Source organism: Leuciscus leuciscus (assembly GCF_965113295.1).
Source record: "Leuciscus leuciscus genome assembly, chromosome: 11".
NCBI lineage: Eukaryota > Metazoa > Chordata > Actinopteri > Cypriniformes > Leuciscidae > Leuciscus > Leuciscus leuciscus.
The window spans coordinates 11,882,050-11,895,839 of NC_138735.1; the positions used below are offsets into that span (position 1 = coordinate 11,882,050).

The following is a 13,790-nucleotide window of genomic DNA, read 5'->3' on the forward strand; positions in this document are numbered from 1 at the left end:
AATCACACAAGGTCCCCAGATAATACTAATCCAGTGCAAATAGGGCTTTAGCCTACATTTTCAAACCTTTATTTAAATATGGCAACATATTTATTTTAAAAACTTTATTTGAATTTGACAATATTTCTATGATTAAATCACTGACAGAGACCCCTTTCCTTTCAGCCAATCACTGTGTGTATAGTTAGTAAGCGTGTTGACATCATCCATAGCAACGAGGTCAACCCCTTACTCTTAGCTTAAGACTTCTCTTTATTCCTTAGTAAAAGTTGGTATCAGCAGCTTTGTGAATAGAAGAGAAACCGCTTAACTAAGAACTTTTACTGCCATTTAAGAGAACTCTTAGTGGTAAGATAAAATGTTTTGTGAATACAGCCCCAGAAGTTTAGACTGATATGGCATTAAAGGGGTGGTTCAGGATTTTGGACATCGGACCTCATTTCCAAGTTAGCCTGGGTGTTATTTATCAGTGGAGACAGTTTTCAAAAAATGTCATCCAGTCCAAAGTATAACTATTGCAATGTGATGAAAGGGTAGTTTGATTTCTAACATTATTCTCTCAACAGACATTTACATCGATAGTCTGGCGTTATAATTTATTTGCTTTTGGTGTACTGTGGAGTGGGTAAAACTGCTTTTAATGGCAGGCTAGCAGATACCGTTGACTTGCGCTACTAGCCTAGCACCGGCGAACTATGAAACTGGAAGGACTGGATGAAAAATTTTGAAAACTATCTCCACTGATAAATAACACCCAGGCTAACTTGGAAATGAGGTCAGATGTCCAAAATCCTGAACCACCCCTTTAAAACACATGGAGATAATAAACGTTCATAATGATGAAGAACTGCAATGTCACGTGAGCGTGACCACGATAGAGATGATCATCAAAACCAAGCAGATGTTTTGTTAGTCTTTAGCAAAGTATATGCTTTTTTATGCAAAGGCACAAGCTGTAAAGGCTCCACCCTCTTCTGGAGTTCTTCTGGTGGGGAGTAGCAGCTCATTTGCATTTAGAGATACATGCACGAAAACAGCATGTTTTTCCTTCCACTCAAAAATGAGTATTTACAACATGGTATAATAAATGATCTGTGGAGTATTTTGAGCTGAAACTTCACAGACATATTCTAGGGACACCTGAAACTTATATTACATCTTTTAAAAAGGGGCATAATAGGTCCCTTTTAATGTTGTTTGAGGTATGCCTTAAATAGTATTCAAGCACATCTGTACATATTTATATATATATATATAGTGCTGTTTTTCTTACTCACCCTGATATCTGCTTCACCAGCTTCATGCAATCCCTGACACTGAAGACGGTAACCTGCAGACCAGACTGCTGATATCAGCTACCAAACACATGAAACACAGTGTTAGGTAAGAAAAGCTTAAAGGACACTGGACACCAGCAGATGGGCAACTGTATTGCTGCTGTACATGAAAACATACTGACACTGTACACTCACTTACCTCAACCAGCATGTAGAATGACAACACAGTAATAGAGAAGTTGTACAGCAGTAAAACATTTTTCAATGAGTATGCTGGTCTGTTTTTCATGTATTTTGTTCCCAGGTAGATTGTTAGGAGGTAGGTAATGGTGAGTAAGAACGTTGGTGTGTAGGAATCCAGCAGGAGCCATCCTCTCACGCGAGTATCTGACATCAAACACACACGTCACATACTGTATACTGCAACTGGATGACTGGGTAAGGTAAATGTCAAACATCTTTTTAAAATATATATTAGAGAACATACTTCAAATTCTTGTAACAACTTTGGCTTAACATTAACATTTTTAAATCAAAAGTAAGCTTGAGGTGAAAAAAAAACGTTGAATTGAAGGTCCGTGATGTAATTTGGCAGAGGGTGGACCAAATACAGAATAAAACTATAAAATCTAGGTAATTTTGAGATTTTTTCAAATATATATATAATTACTAGCATCTGGAGACATACATTTCATTCAAATAATCTGTACAATTATCATTTTTAAATCATAACTTCACACCCCATAGAAAATAAATTATTTTTAATTGTTGTTTTTTAGATGATCACATTCCAGTAGCCTACTTGAGTCATACTGGCATGAGTGACTCTTTATTTGTCCATTGTACTATGGCAGTGTATAAATTAGCAATATTAATACCGTTAATACTGCCTTCTCTAATGTAGCAAAATCAAAAAAAAAAATTTTTTTTATATTCCTCTTTATTTCGTGTGCCATTTACTTAAAAACAGCAGTGGTTCTTAACCTTTTTGACTTCAGTTCAGTTGCAAATAAGACAAAACACAGATTCAGATCGCTCCACAAATGCAAATTTGTACAGACAGACCACAAAGAAAGATAACCTTTAAAAGGATACAAATAGTGGTTGAGGGGATACATTAAATTAAGAAATATCTTGATTTAGATGTTTTAGCTTATTTTAAAGATGGTTTTGTCTTATTTTAAATAATTTTAAGTAATCTTTGAGGCCACCGAAGAAGTAACCCCTTTAGAGTAGATTTGCAGTAACTATTATGCATCTCATGTTTTTAAGAGCAAACCTACTCCTGTGTGATTATCCCCTTTCGCCTGCCGCTAAGAAGTAAAAAGTTATAAAATAGTAAATAATAAAATAGTAAAACTGGACAGATAGTGAAACTAAAGCGCTTCTCATCATTCAGGTGGATGAAGAAAATGGCTCAGCGTTTAAAGGTCATTTTTGATGATTAACATTTACCGGTATTTTGGTACTGATGTGTGAATGGTATCTTATCGTGCAGCTTTTGACACCATTTCACATAGTATTTTATTGTAGAAGTTGATTTCCAGTGAATCACTGGTATTACTCTTGATTGGTTTAGATTGTATTTATCGGGAAAAATTTCAAATCACGGAGTCTCAGAGTCACTAGTAGAATGCATCCCCTCTTATGCTAATGACACACAGCTCTTTATGGTTTTAAAGTCTAATTCAACGTTACCACCTTCCTCTCTTTTGCTTTGCTTATTTAATATTAAAGGTCCCATATTGTACACATTTCTGAAGTTTCATTTTAGGTTGTGATGTCCTTACGAATATATATTTGCGGTATAAGTACCAAAAACCATCTCAGTATATTTTTACAGCTCCTTTCTCAGGAGCTCTGCCAAGAACAGGTCGATTTTGGCCTGTCTACTTAATATTCATGAGCCTCTCTTCTGATTGGCCTGTTGTTTCTGAGAGACGCAAGGCCAGGCCAACCACAGGCAACTGCTGTGGCTTGGTGATGCTCACAAGTAAGGTAAATAAAAGATAAATTATTTGTTATTAAAGCATAAACATTCACAAACCACTGTTAACTTAACATAAAAGCAAGCATAGGCTACTACGTGCATGGTTTGGCATGACAGAAATAGCGCAAAGTGCACTCCTCTTAATAATTCCTAAAAAGCTGATATCTCAGTTCATCGCAATCTCACAAAGCTCTGTTATTATCTATGAAGCTGACTGCACAATAGAGTGCGGATTGGGCCGAATTTTTTTGTCCGAGCCCGGCCCGCGTCCGACAGAGCAGTAACCGAACCCGACCCGAGCCCGACAGGCATAATGATATTTATGTCCGAGCCCGACCCGAGACCGACAGTTAAAATCCCATTTTTTTTCTCATACTAATAACACATGTACGTTTGTTTGTGTGGAAACCCCGCTTTTATTAAGCAACTGTAGGAAGGCATTCGGAAATGTCAGCAGGATGAGTGCATCAGCGCGCACAGAGCAACAAGCGCACTTAACGCAGGCGCGCATGCACGTGTTTCGTTGTCACGGCTACATAAACAAATTTCCGCACACAGGAAGACAGATCTTATGGTAATATTTTACATGTATTTTAATCACAAAAACAAACGTTTGCATCAAGGGAAAGCATCAGGCACATTGGCTACCTACATAATAAGCTGTTTTAAATTTAAAATGTTCAATGCCTTATCGCGCTGATGTGACCGAGCCCGACCCGAACCTGGACATAATTTGTAAATATCTGTCCGAACCCGGCCCGGCCTGTCGGGCTCGGGTCGGGTATCCATCCTCTACTGCAGTGGTTCTCAATCCTGGTCCTGGGGACCCACAGCTCTGCACAGTTTGTATGTCTCCCTCATTTAACACACCTGATTCAGATCACAAAAACTCAGTTCCCTTTCGAGGCGGTAACTCAACATTACGTCAGCTGTGATGTATATGAGAACTCCTCCCTTCTCCACTTGGGGACAGCTGGCCAATTGTCGCGAAACATGCAAATACTGACAGGTTTACGGGCAGTATAAAATGCATGGACGCGACAATTGCGTCAGAATTTCTTTCTTTACGCTAAGAAGTCATCGTGGAAGTTGCACATAGAGGACTAATCCTCTTTTTCTTCTCTGCATCCGATGGCTGCTACATGCCAGATAGGCTGGGGAGCAGTGTGCTTGGGCATGCCTGCCTCAGGCCTGTGGTCGGAGTCACAGAGAGAGTGGCACATAAACCGTTTGGAATTAAAGGCGGTGTCCTTAGCCCTGGAAGCCTTTCGATCAAAATTGGAGCAGCAACATGTACTGATTCGAAATGACAACACGTCTGTGGTCTCGTACATAAATTGCCAGGGCGGCGTACGCTCCAGAGCTCTGTTCAAACAGGCAGCGAGTCTCCTGTTGTGGGCGGACCGACTCTTTCTCTCCATAAGAGCGGCGCACATCCCCGGTCTCCTGAACCGTGGAGCGGACATGCTTTCGAGGAACGGGATTCCTCAAGGAGAGTGGAGGCTTTACCCCGGATCGGCCCAAATGATTTGGGATCGATTCGGGAGGGCAGAAGTGGATCTGTTTGCCACAAGCGAGAACACGCACTGTTAGATGCTCTTCTTGCTATCTCACTCCCCGCTGACGGGAGATGCTCTGACATCGCGTTGGCTGGAAGCCAGGCTTTACGCGTTCCCTCCGGTGAAGATTCTGCCTATGGTGTTGTGCAAAATCAGGGAGGAGAGAGCGTCAGTGATCCTCGTGGCCCCGAACTGGCCGAATCAGCCCTTGTTCGCGGACCTGAGAGAGTTTATGGTGGCTTCCCTATGGCAAATCCCCCTCAGGAAGGACCTGCTGTCTCAGGCGAACGGAATGTTATGGCATCCCAACCCAGAGCTGTGGAACCTTCATGTGTGGCCGCTGCGGGGACCTTAAATGAGCAGGACACTCTGCATTCACGAGTGCTGAGCACACTCGCGGAGGCGCGCGCGCCTTCTACCAGGCGCCTCTACGCTCTGAAATGGGGAGTTTTTACAAAATGGTGCCAGGACATCGATATTGACCCGGGGATCTGTTCCGTGTCGGATGTTTTGCGCTTTCTACAGCACAGAATTGATAGCGGGAGTTTGCCATCCACGCTGAAGGTGTATGTGGCCGCTGCTGCTGCTTTTCGTTCCCCGGTTGACAGGCAATCGATCGGTAAGCACGCTCTGGTGATCAGATTTCTCAGGGGAGCGAGGAGATAGTGTCCTTCACGGCCACCCTCCATGCCGCCGTGGGATCTAGCTTGAGTTTTGAGGGCTCTATCTCTACCACCATTCGAGCCCCTAGCTTTGATTGCGGTTAACCCCCTGGGGTCAGTGCAAAAGAGACTCAAAATGCTCTGTTGATTTTGATCTTACATAAGTGTTATACATCATTCAAAACTGTTAAGGGCCCTGTTTTAACAATCTAAGCACGTGGTCTAAAGCGCAAGTTCACTTAGGGTGTGTCCGAATCCACTTTTGCTAGTTTAACGAAGGGGAAAAATGGTTGGCGGGCCAGGTGCATGGTGTAAAAGGGTTGTCCCTATTCTCTTAATGTGTAATGGGTGTGTTTTGTGATTTACGAGTTAAACCAATCTCATCTCCCATTTTCTTTAAATGCCAGTTGCGCTCGTGCCATGGCAGATTCGCTATTTACATGACGGAATTTGATTTTGGAAAGACCGAAGCCGTCTCCAGAGCGCAAACGGAACTGCTCGAGCACGAGGTAAAAGTGCGCAAGCAGACCATCTACGGGACAAGCCGGATTTCACCATATCTTTATGTACACAATAATAATCTTTTACATTGTAATCCTTTTATTTTAAATATTTGGCATGTTTATGTGCTGCTGTGCGTCCCTGTGTTTAATAAGCAGAGTGTGCGCGCGTTGTGGACCCGCCTATAGGCGCACATTACTAACGCACTCATTAAATGAAAAAAATATTCTATTTCTGTTGCCTCAAAATAGCAACGCGCCAACAATGCGCCAGAACACACCTCGTTTTCAGACCAGCACGCCTATGGGCGCACAAATGGGCGCAAATGCATTTGTTATTTAAACAACGTGGCGCAGGACGTGAAAATGATAACTGAGTCGGACTGAAACTAGCAAAAAACATTTGCGTGGCGCTTGGTGCTGCATTGCGCCGGGTGTAAGATAGGGCCCCATATGTATTTGTTTATTTGTTTATTATGATACTCATAATTAAAACAAAATGTTGTATTTTTCGTAAAATAAAGAAAATAATCATGATGCGCGTTCTGCCGTCTCTCTCAATGTGAAGTTCATTCTGAAACGCGACAGAAAATGATCTGTAACTCAGCGAATGCTTGCCACACTGACGTGAGACATATGTCTTTACAAAGCTTGAAGTCTCTCTTTTTAAATTATGTAAATTAAATCAAAAACAAATATTCTCTGTTTAAGTCATATGTATGAAAGCAATGACATGTACAGTTTCTTCAGGCCGTGCTCATTAGCTCTAATGTGACCACACCCACGCATGCAAGAGCAATTGACATGCAAATCGTCCATGTGAAGGAACACAGACCTGTAAATGCCCTCATCACCTCAAAACAAAGAATCAGAGACTTCAGTAGCCTACTCTGCTTTTCATTGAGTTTGGAAGACGCATTGTGTTTGTGCTGTGCTGTCCTGTTTACCTTGGATTTACCTCAGAAGAATTAGAAGAACGTGATTTGAAGATGAGAACGATTTTTAAGGTAAGACATATGTCCACTCATAACAGTAAGCATGTTATTGTTATATAAACTTTACATTGTATTAACTAGTCAAACTGGTGCCAGACAAAAATGTACATTATGAAATGAGATTGGAGTAAAAACATGAAGCCTAATGCTAAATTTATATATATGTACGACACAAGGATGTTTTTATGTTCGATAATAAAACACAGCATGATATAAAAGTAGGCTAGTATGAGTGTTTACTCTGGTGAATATTATAATGTTTAGACCCATGTTTACTGTTAAATACTGTGTTTGTGGATATCTGCTCAAACGTAGATATGTATAATGTGGTAACAATAATGTTTCATATGAGGAGCGGCTCGATCGCTTCAGTAAATGTTCTCTGCACGCGCTGTGAGTTTGAGTCACTCGCGCTGTGCGTTTGAAAAGCAAAACGCGGCAAACATTAGGCTTCATGTTTTTACTCCAATCTCATTTCATAACGTCATAACGAATGGAAACATTTGAAGTAACATATGATAATCCATATATTTTTCTCTAGTGCAGTGTTACTGAAGTGTTCCGATTTATAGGCCGCCTGCTATAGGCTATTGTTATTATTATTTTATCCAGCCCTACACGAATATACCTACAAGGCACAACAAACCTGGTGTTCATTATATTTATATATATGTCTATGTGTGTGTATATATATATATACACATTCACCTAAAGGATTATTAGGAACACCATACTAATACTGTGTTTGACCCCCTTTCGCCTTCAGAACTGCCTTAATTCTGCGTGGCATTGATTCAACAAGGTGCTGAAAGCATTCTTTAGAAATGTTGGCCCATATTGATAGGATAGCATCTTGCAGTTGATGGAGATTTGTGGGATGCACATCCAGGGCACGAAGCTCCCGTTCCACCACATCCCAAAGATGCTCTATTGGGTTGAGATCTGGTGACTGTGGGGGCCATTTTAGTACAGTGAACTCATTGTCATGTTCAAGAAACCAATTTGAAATGATTCAAGCTTTGTGACATGGTGCATTATCCTGCTGGAAGTAGCCATCAGAGGATGGGTACATGGTGGTCATAAAGGGATGGACATGGTCAGAAACAATGCTCAGGTAGGCCGTGGCATTTAAACGATACCCAATTGGCACTAAGGGGCCTAAAGTGTGCCAAGAAAACATCCCCCACACCATTACACCACCACCACCAGCCTGCACAGTGGTAACAAGGCATGATGGATCCATGTTCTCATTCTGTTTACGCCAAATTCTGACTCTACCATCTGAATGTCTCAACAGAAATCGAGACTCATCAGACCAGGCAACATTTTTCCAGTCTTCAACTGTCCAATTTTGGTGAGCTCGTGCAAATTGTAGCCTCTTTTTCCTATTTGTAGTGGAGATGAGTGGTACCCGGTGGGGTCTTCTGCTGTTGTAGCCCATCCGCCTCAAGGTTGTGCGTGTTGTGGCTTCACAAATGCTTTGCTGCATACCTCGGTTGTAACGAGTGGTTATTTCAGTCAAAGTTGCTCTTCTATCAGCTTGAATCAGTCGGCCCATTCTCCTCTGACCTCTAGCATCAACAAGGCATTTTCGCCCACAGGACTGCCGCATACTGGATGTTTTTCCCTTTTCACACCATTCTTTGTAAACCCTAGAAATGGTTGTGCGTGAAAATCCCAGTAACTGAGCAGATTGTGAAATACTCAGACCGGCCCGTCTGGCACCAACAACCATGCCACGCTCAAAATTGCTTAAATCACCTTTCTTTCCCATTCTGACATTCAGTTTGGAGTTCAGGAGATTGTCTTGACCAGGACCACACCCCTAAATGCATTGAAGCAACTGCCATGTGATTGGTTGATTAAATAATTGCATTAATGAGAAATTGAACAGGTGTTCCTAATAATCCTTTAGGTGAGTGTATATATATATAGTTTGTGCTGAATGCAGTGTAATCAGACTTTAGCCATGAAAATGTCACAAGTAACAGAAATAAGCACAAATGGGTTAAGGAGCTCTCTCTGAAGACTGCCTTACTTCTTGCTCTCACCTCGGCGAAGCGCATTGGAGACTTACACGCGTTCTCTGTGGACGACGATTGCATCTGTTTCGGACCTGGTGACTGCAACGTCACTCTCCGGCCGAGACCAGGCTACGTTCCGAAGTCACTTAATACACTGTTCAAAGCACAGGTGTTTTCCCTGCCCACCTTATCTGCTGAGCCGTCAGCCTTGCGTGATGCTAACGCTCAGAGTGCTGTTTGCCCTGTCAGGGCTTTGCGGATGTAGTGGATCGCTCGGCCGCCTTTCGTAAGTCGGACCAGCTGTTTGTGTGCTTTGGCCGATGTACTAAGGGACGTGCTGTTTCAAAACAGAGACTTTCTCACTGGATTGTGGACGCTATTGCATTTGCTTACAAATGCCAGGGGAAAGATTGTCCCCTTAACATCAGAGCTCATTCGACGAGGGCGATTGCCTCCCCGTGGGCCTGGTCTAGAGGTATGTCTATCCAGGATTTATGTCTTGCTGCTGGCTGGTCTTCTCAGAACACATTCGCAAGGTTTTACAAGCTGGATGTACTGTTTGTAGCGTCACAAGTAGCATATCACCCTGTAGCCCATCACCCTGTAGCCCAAGACTGGTTGCCCACTGAAGCTAAGCAGGGCTGAGCCTGGTTAGTACCTGGATGGAAGACCTCCTGAGAAAAATCAGGTTGCTGCTGGAGGAGGTGTTAGTGAGGCCAGCAGGGGGTGCTTACCCTGTGGTCTGTGTGGGTCCTAACGCCCCAGTGTAGTGACGGGGACACAATACTTCAAAGAGCACCGTCCTTCAGATGAGACATTAAACTGAGGTCCTGACTTTCTGTGGTCCTTAAAAATCCCAGGATGTCCTTCGGATAAAAGAGTAGGGGTGTAACCCCGGCATCCTGGCCAAATTTGCCCATTGGCCCCTGTCCATCATGGGCTCCTAATCATCCCTATATACTGATTGGCTTCATCACTGTCTCCTCTCCACCAATAAGCTGGTGTGTGGTGGGCGTTCTGGCGCAATATGGCTGCCGTCGCATCATCCAAGTGGATGCTGCACATTGGTGGTGGTTGAGGAGATTCCCCCCTTCCATATGTGAAGCGCTTTGAGGACCCAGAAAAGCGCTATGTAAATGTAACAAATTATTAGGGGCCAAGCACCGAAGGTGCGGAGGAACCTATTGTATCTGTTCCCGTTCCTATTTTTTTTTCTTTTTCTTCCGCTCTGGGAGTCTATGGCAGCCCATAGAACCGCTTGCGGGAAAGTTATGAAATTTGGCACACTGATAAATGACAGTCCAATCTGTCACCATAGCAAATTTGGTGTCTTAAAACCAATCCCTCTAGCGCCACCACCTGTCCAAATTTGCACTCATGTTTATGCAAATAACTTTTGAACCGTAAGGCCTATCAACAAAATTTGACTTTTTTCCTCTGATTCCCTAGCTCAAGACGATTCGATTGCACCCTATGACGTCATTTTCCGCCATTTAGACTTTTCCGAAAAACCTACTTTAACCAGATCATCTCCAGACAAAAACTTGATTCGTCAAACCGTTTTCGATAAACCCACGAACAAATTTTACGTAGCGCTTGCGAAAACAAACGTAAGGCTGTATCTCCGCAACGCTTTATCAGATTCAGACCAAACTTGGTACATGTCATCACAAGCATGACCTGAGGCTACATGCTGCGTTTCGGCGCAGCGCCACCTACTGGTCTGGAGATATGAAAAATTGATATTTTTGCTTATAACTTCTGAACAGTTTGTCCAACAATCATACAATTGGTCTCGTTAGATTCAGGGCAACATGTCGAGTCGATTGATATCCAATTTTACCATATCGGCCATTTTGGCTGTCGGCCATTTTGAATTTTGTGCTAAAATGCTGTATTACAAGAACGCATAAACGGATTGTTATGAAACTTGGTATGGGTCATCAGCATGATGCCCTGAAGGAGCGTGAGAAGTTTTGAACCTGCGCCACCTAGTGGTCAAAAGTTATAACAATTTCCAAAAAGGCTAATAACTTTTGAATAAATCTGGTTATTCATAGATGCCACCTACGTCACTACAAATAGAACGGCGCCATATTTACGACCGACTCGCCCGGTATGGCCGCCCAAACTGCCCATTTGAATGAAAGAGAGAGACAGAGATACCTGGAGAAAATTTCAATGTTAGGCTCCAATCCTTATTTGTTCCCCCAGTTTTCTTTAGTCCATTATTATCTGCCCCAGGCTTGCCCCAATTGGCCTTTCATGATATAGAAATACTTAAGTCATAGGTTCATGGTGCGCGTTCATGAGAGTCAAGGCGATGTCATGAATGAATCTATGAATCTGCAGCTGTTCGGCTGGCATGAATTAATCTATCTAATCCGAACAGCAGCACTGGCAGAGTCCAGAGAGACACCAGATTTAGCACAGCCAGAGACATCAGCCAAATATCATAAAAGACTGCCATATCTGTCCGAAAGAACAGATGTTCAATTATAGAGAAGGTTTAATACACACAAATATCGAAATGAAAGAATCTTTCGAGTCGAATCTTTTTGAATGATTCACTCACGATTCGGCTGCGATTAAAAGCTATCAAGAGGTAAAGCTCATCAGTGATTATAATATAACGACTTAAATTGCAGTTTGTTCGTCACATAAAGCTATCATATGAATAAATAACGATATTAATATAACGGACGAGTCGTATTAGATCACTTTTATTATACTTTTGTGATATTTTTTTTGTCTTTTATTATTATTATTTTTTGCGTGACAGCCCCCAGTAGGCTAACGTTACTCATTCACTTTCATTACATCGACAAGAGTCTCCATTCGGCTACATATTCAAAAATGTCCCTTTGTCTTCCACGGAAAGTAAACTTAAGGATTTGCACACGAAGGTGAGTAAATGACGGCAGAATTATCATTTTTTGGAAGAACTAGTCCTTTAATATGCATTTCAAGGCTGAGATTATGCATCGTCTGCAGAGCTAACGTTACTTACACAAAATAACATCTAAAGCGCATGTGACGAAGACAATATCTTTATGAACTTCAGAAAAATATTTATTAGATTTAGGTAGGTAACGTTATTAACTAACAGACAGATGTATATTCAAAACAACCCCAAATCTTACTAACTTACCATGATAAAGTGCTTATTTAAACAGATCCAACAAATAAAATGAAGAAAAAACATTATCTGTCTGTATAATGTTGGGCATTGAGAGTATAATGGAAATATAATTAACACAAACCAACATGAGACTTCAAGTCTTTTAAATAAATGATTCTCTCTTCTATCATTTTCTTTTGGTATAGAATAAAATACCAGTTCAGGGTTCCTCTTTTGGCTGTTGTTGCAGCCAACTGCACAACATATTGCAGGCATTACTGAGACCGTCGGTCGTAAAGATGGCGGCGCAAAGCTACAGTGACGTCAGGTGAACCGAATGAATTGAAATGCCACTGGTCTTAATAGATTCCTTGGGTCAAGCCGAGAACATAGATACCAAGTTTTCCTTATTTGGCCGATCTTCCTGTCCGCCATCTTGATTTTCATTCAAAACCTACTTTTTCTAACTCCTCCTAGACCGTTTGTCCGATTTTCACCAAAATCGAATCGTATCATCTCCACACTGTGCCGACTAAAAGTTATGGATTTCGTGTCGATAGACGAAACCTTTTTTGTATACCGCAGCAGCAAAAAAGGACTATTCAGGCTTTATCTCTGCAATGCCTTGACATATTGACACCAAACTTTGTATGTGTCATTGTCACTTTACTCTGACCACATCACATCAGTTTTGTAACTGCGCCACCTATTGGTCGAAAGTGATAATCAATTAAATCGAATAAAAAATTTTATTGAAATGATTTTTTCAGCCATTTCGCCTAAAATCCTCTTTAAATGTCTTTAATTGCTCATCGTTACAGTTGGTCTGACTCTTTCAGCCATGTCTTGTCGTCTTATTCTGCTTGGTCCCGATAATTGCTGCTTGCAGCTATATCTATTATTATTATTATTATTATAAGTGCTTTAGGTGAGTTGAGTTCTTACTCATGTATTATGAACTGTTATAACCAGCTATGCAGTAGTTACCATTATGCTGCTAACTCTGTGTTTATGGCTATTAACCCCCTGGGGTCGGCGGTATCGCCGGCGATACCAGCTCGCTTTTTTTTTTATCAGTTCAAAAGAGATTCATTTTGCTCTGTTGACTTTGATATTACAAACAAGTTTCATACATTAATCGATTCTGTTAAATGTGTATTATGTTTGTGTATACTCACAATAAAAACAAAGTGTTGTGCTTTTTGCCAAATAAAGAAAAATAAACATGATGCGAGTTCTGCCTTCTCTCTGTCAGTTAAGTCCATTCTGAAACGTGTCCGAAAATGAACTGTAACTCAGCGAATACTCAGTCAAACAGGCATACAGACGCACAGGCATGAAGCTTGAATTCTCTTCTTTTAAATGAAGTAATTTATATAAAAAACAAATATTCTCAGCTTGTGAAATCTGTATTAAAAGAGAGCGATTCCAGTCGAGCTCATTAGCGCTCATTCAAATGTAATGTGACCACGCCCCGGAGAGCGCGCGCTATTCAAGCGCAAATTCTGAGAACCATTTCAAACCTGTGAAACGCCCACATCAGCTGTAAACACAGCGCGCCACGAGTGAGGCATAATATAGCCTACCTAATAATCCTGGAGAAAAGTTTCCTCAGAACAGTGCTGATATGAGGAGCAATAGATCGTGAGGATCTATTGAGGA

The 13,790-nt window shown here is 41.6% G+C and overlaps 1 protein-coding gene across 1 annotated transcript in view; it reads right to left on the bottom strand.

Moving 5' to 3' along the window:
- elovl2 (ELOVL fatty acid elongase 2) overlaps positions 1 to 13,790 on the bottom strand; it is a 104,801-nt gene that overhangs the window by 26,131 nt on the left and 64,880 nt on the right. Inside the window, exons 3-4 of the mRNA XM_082184846.1 lie at positions 1,477 to 1,664; positions 1,278 to 1,355 (exon numbers count right to left, since the gene is read on the bottom strand). Of these exons, the coding sequence (XP_082040972.1) occupies positions 1,278 to 1,355; positions 1,477 to 1,664 (266 nt within the window). The remainder of the gene's footprint in view (positions 1 to 1,277; positions 1,356 to 1,476; positions 1,665 to 13,790) is intronic.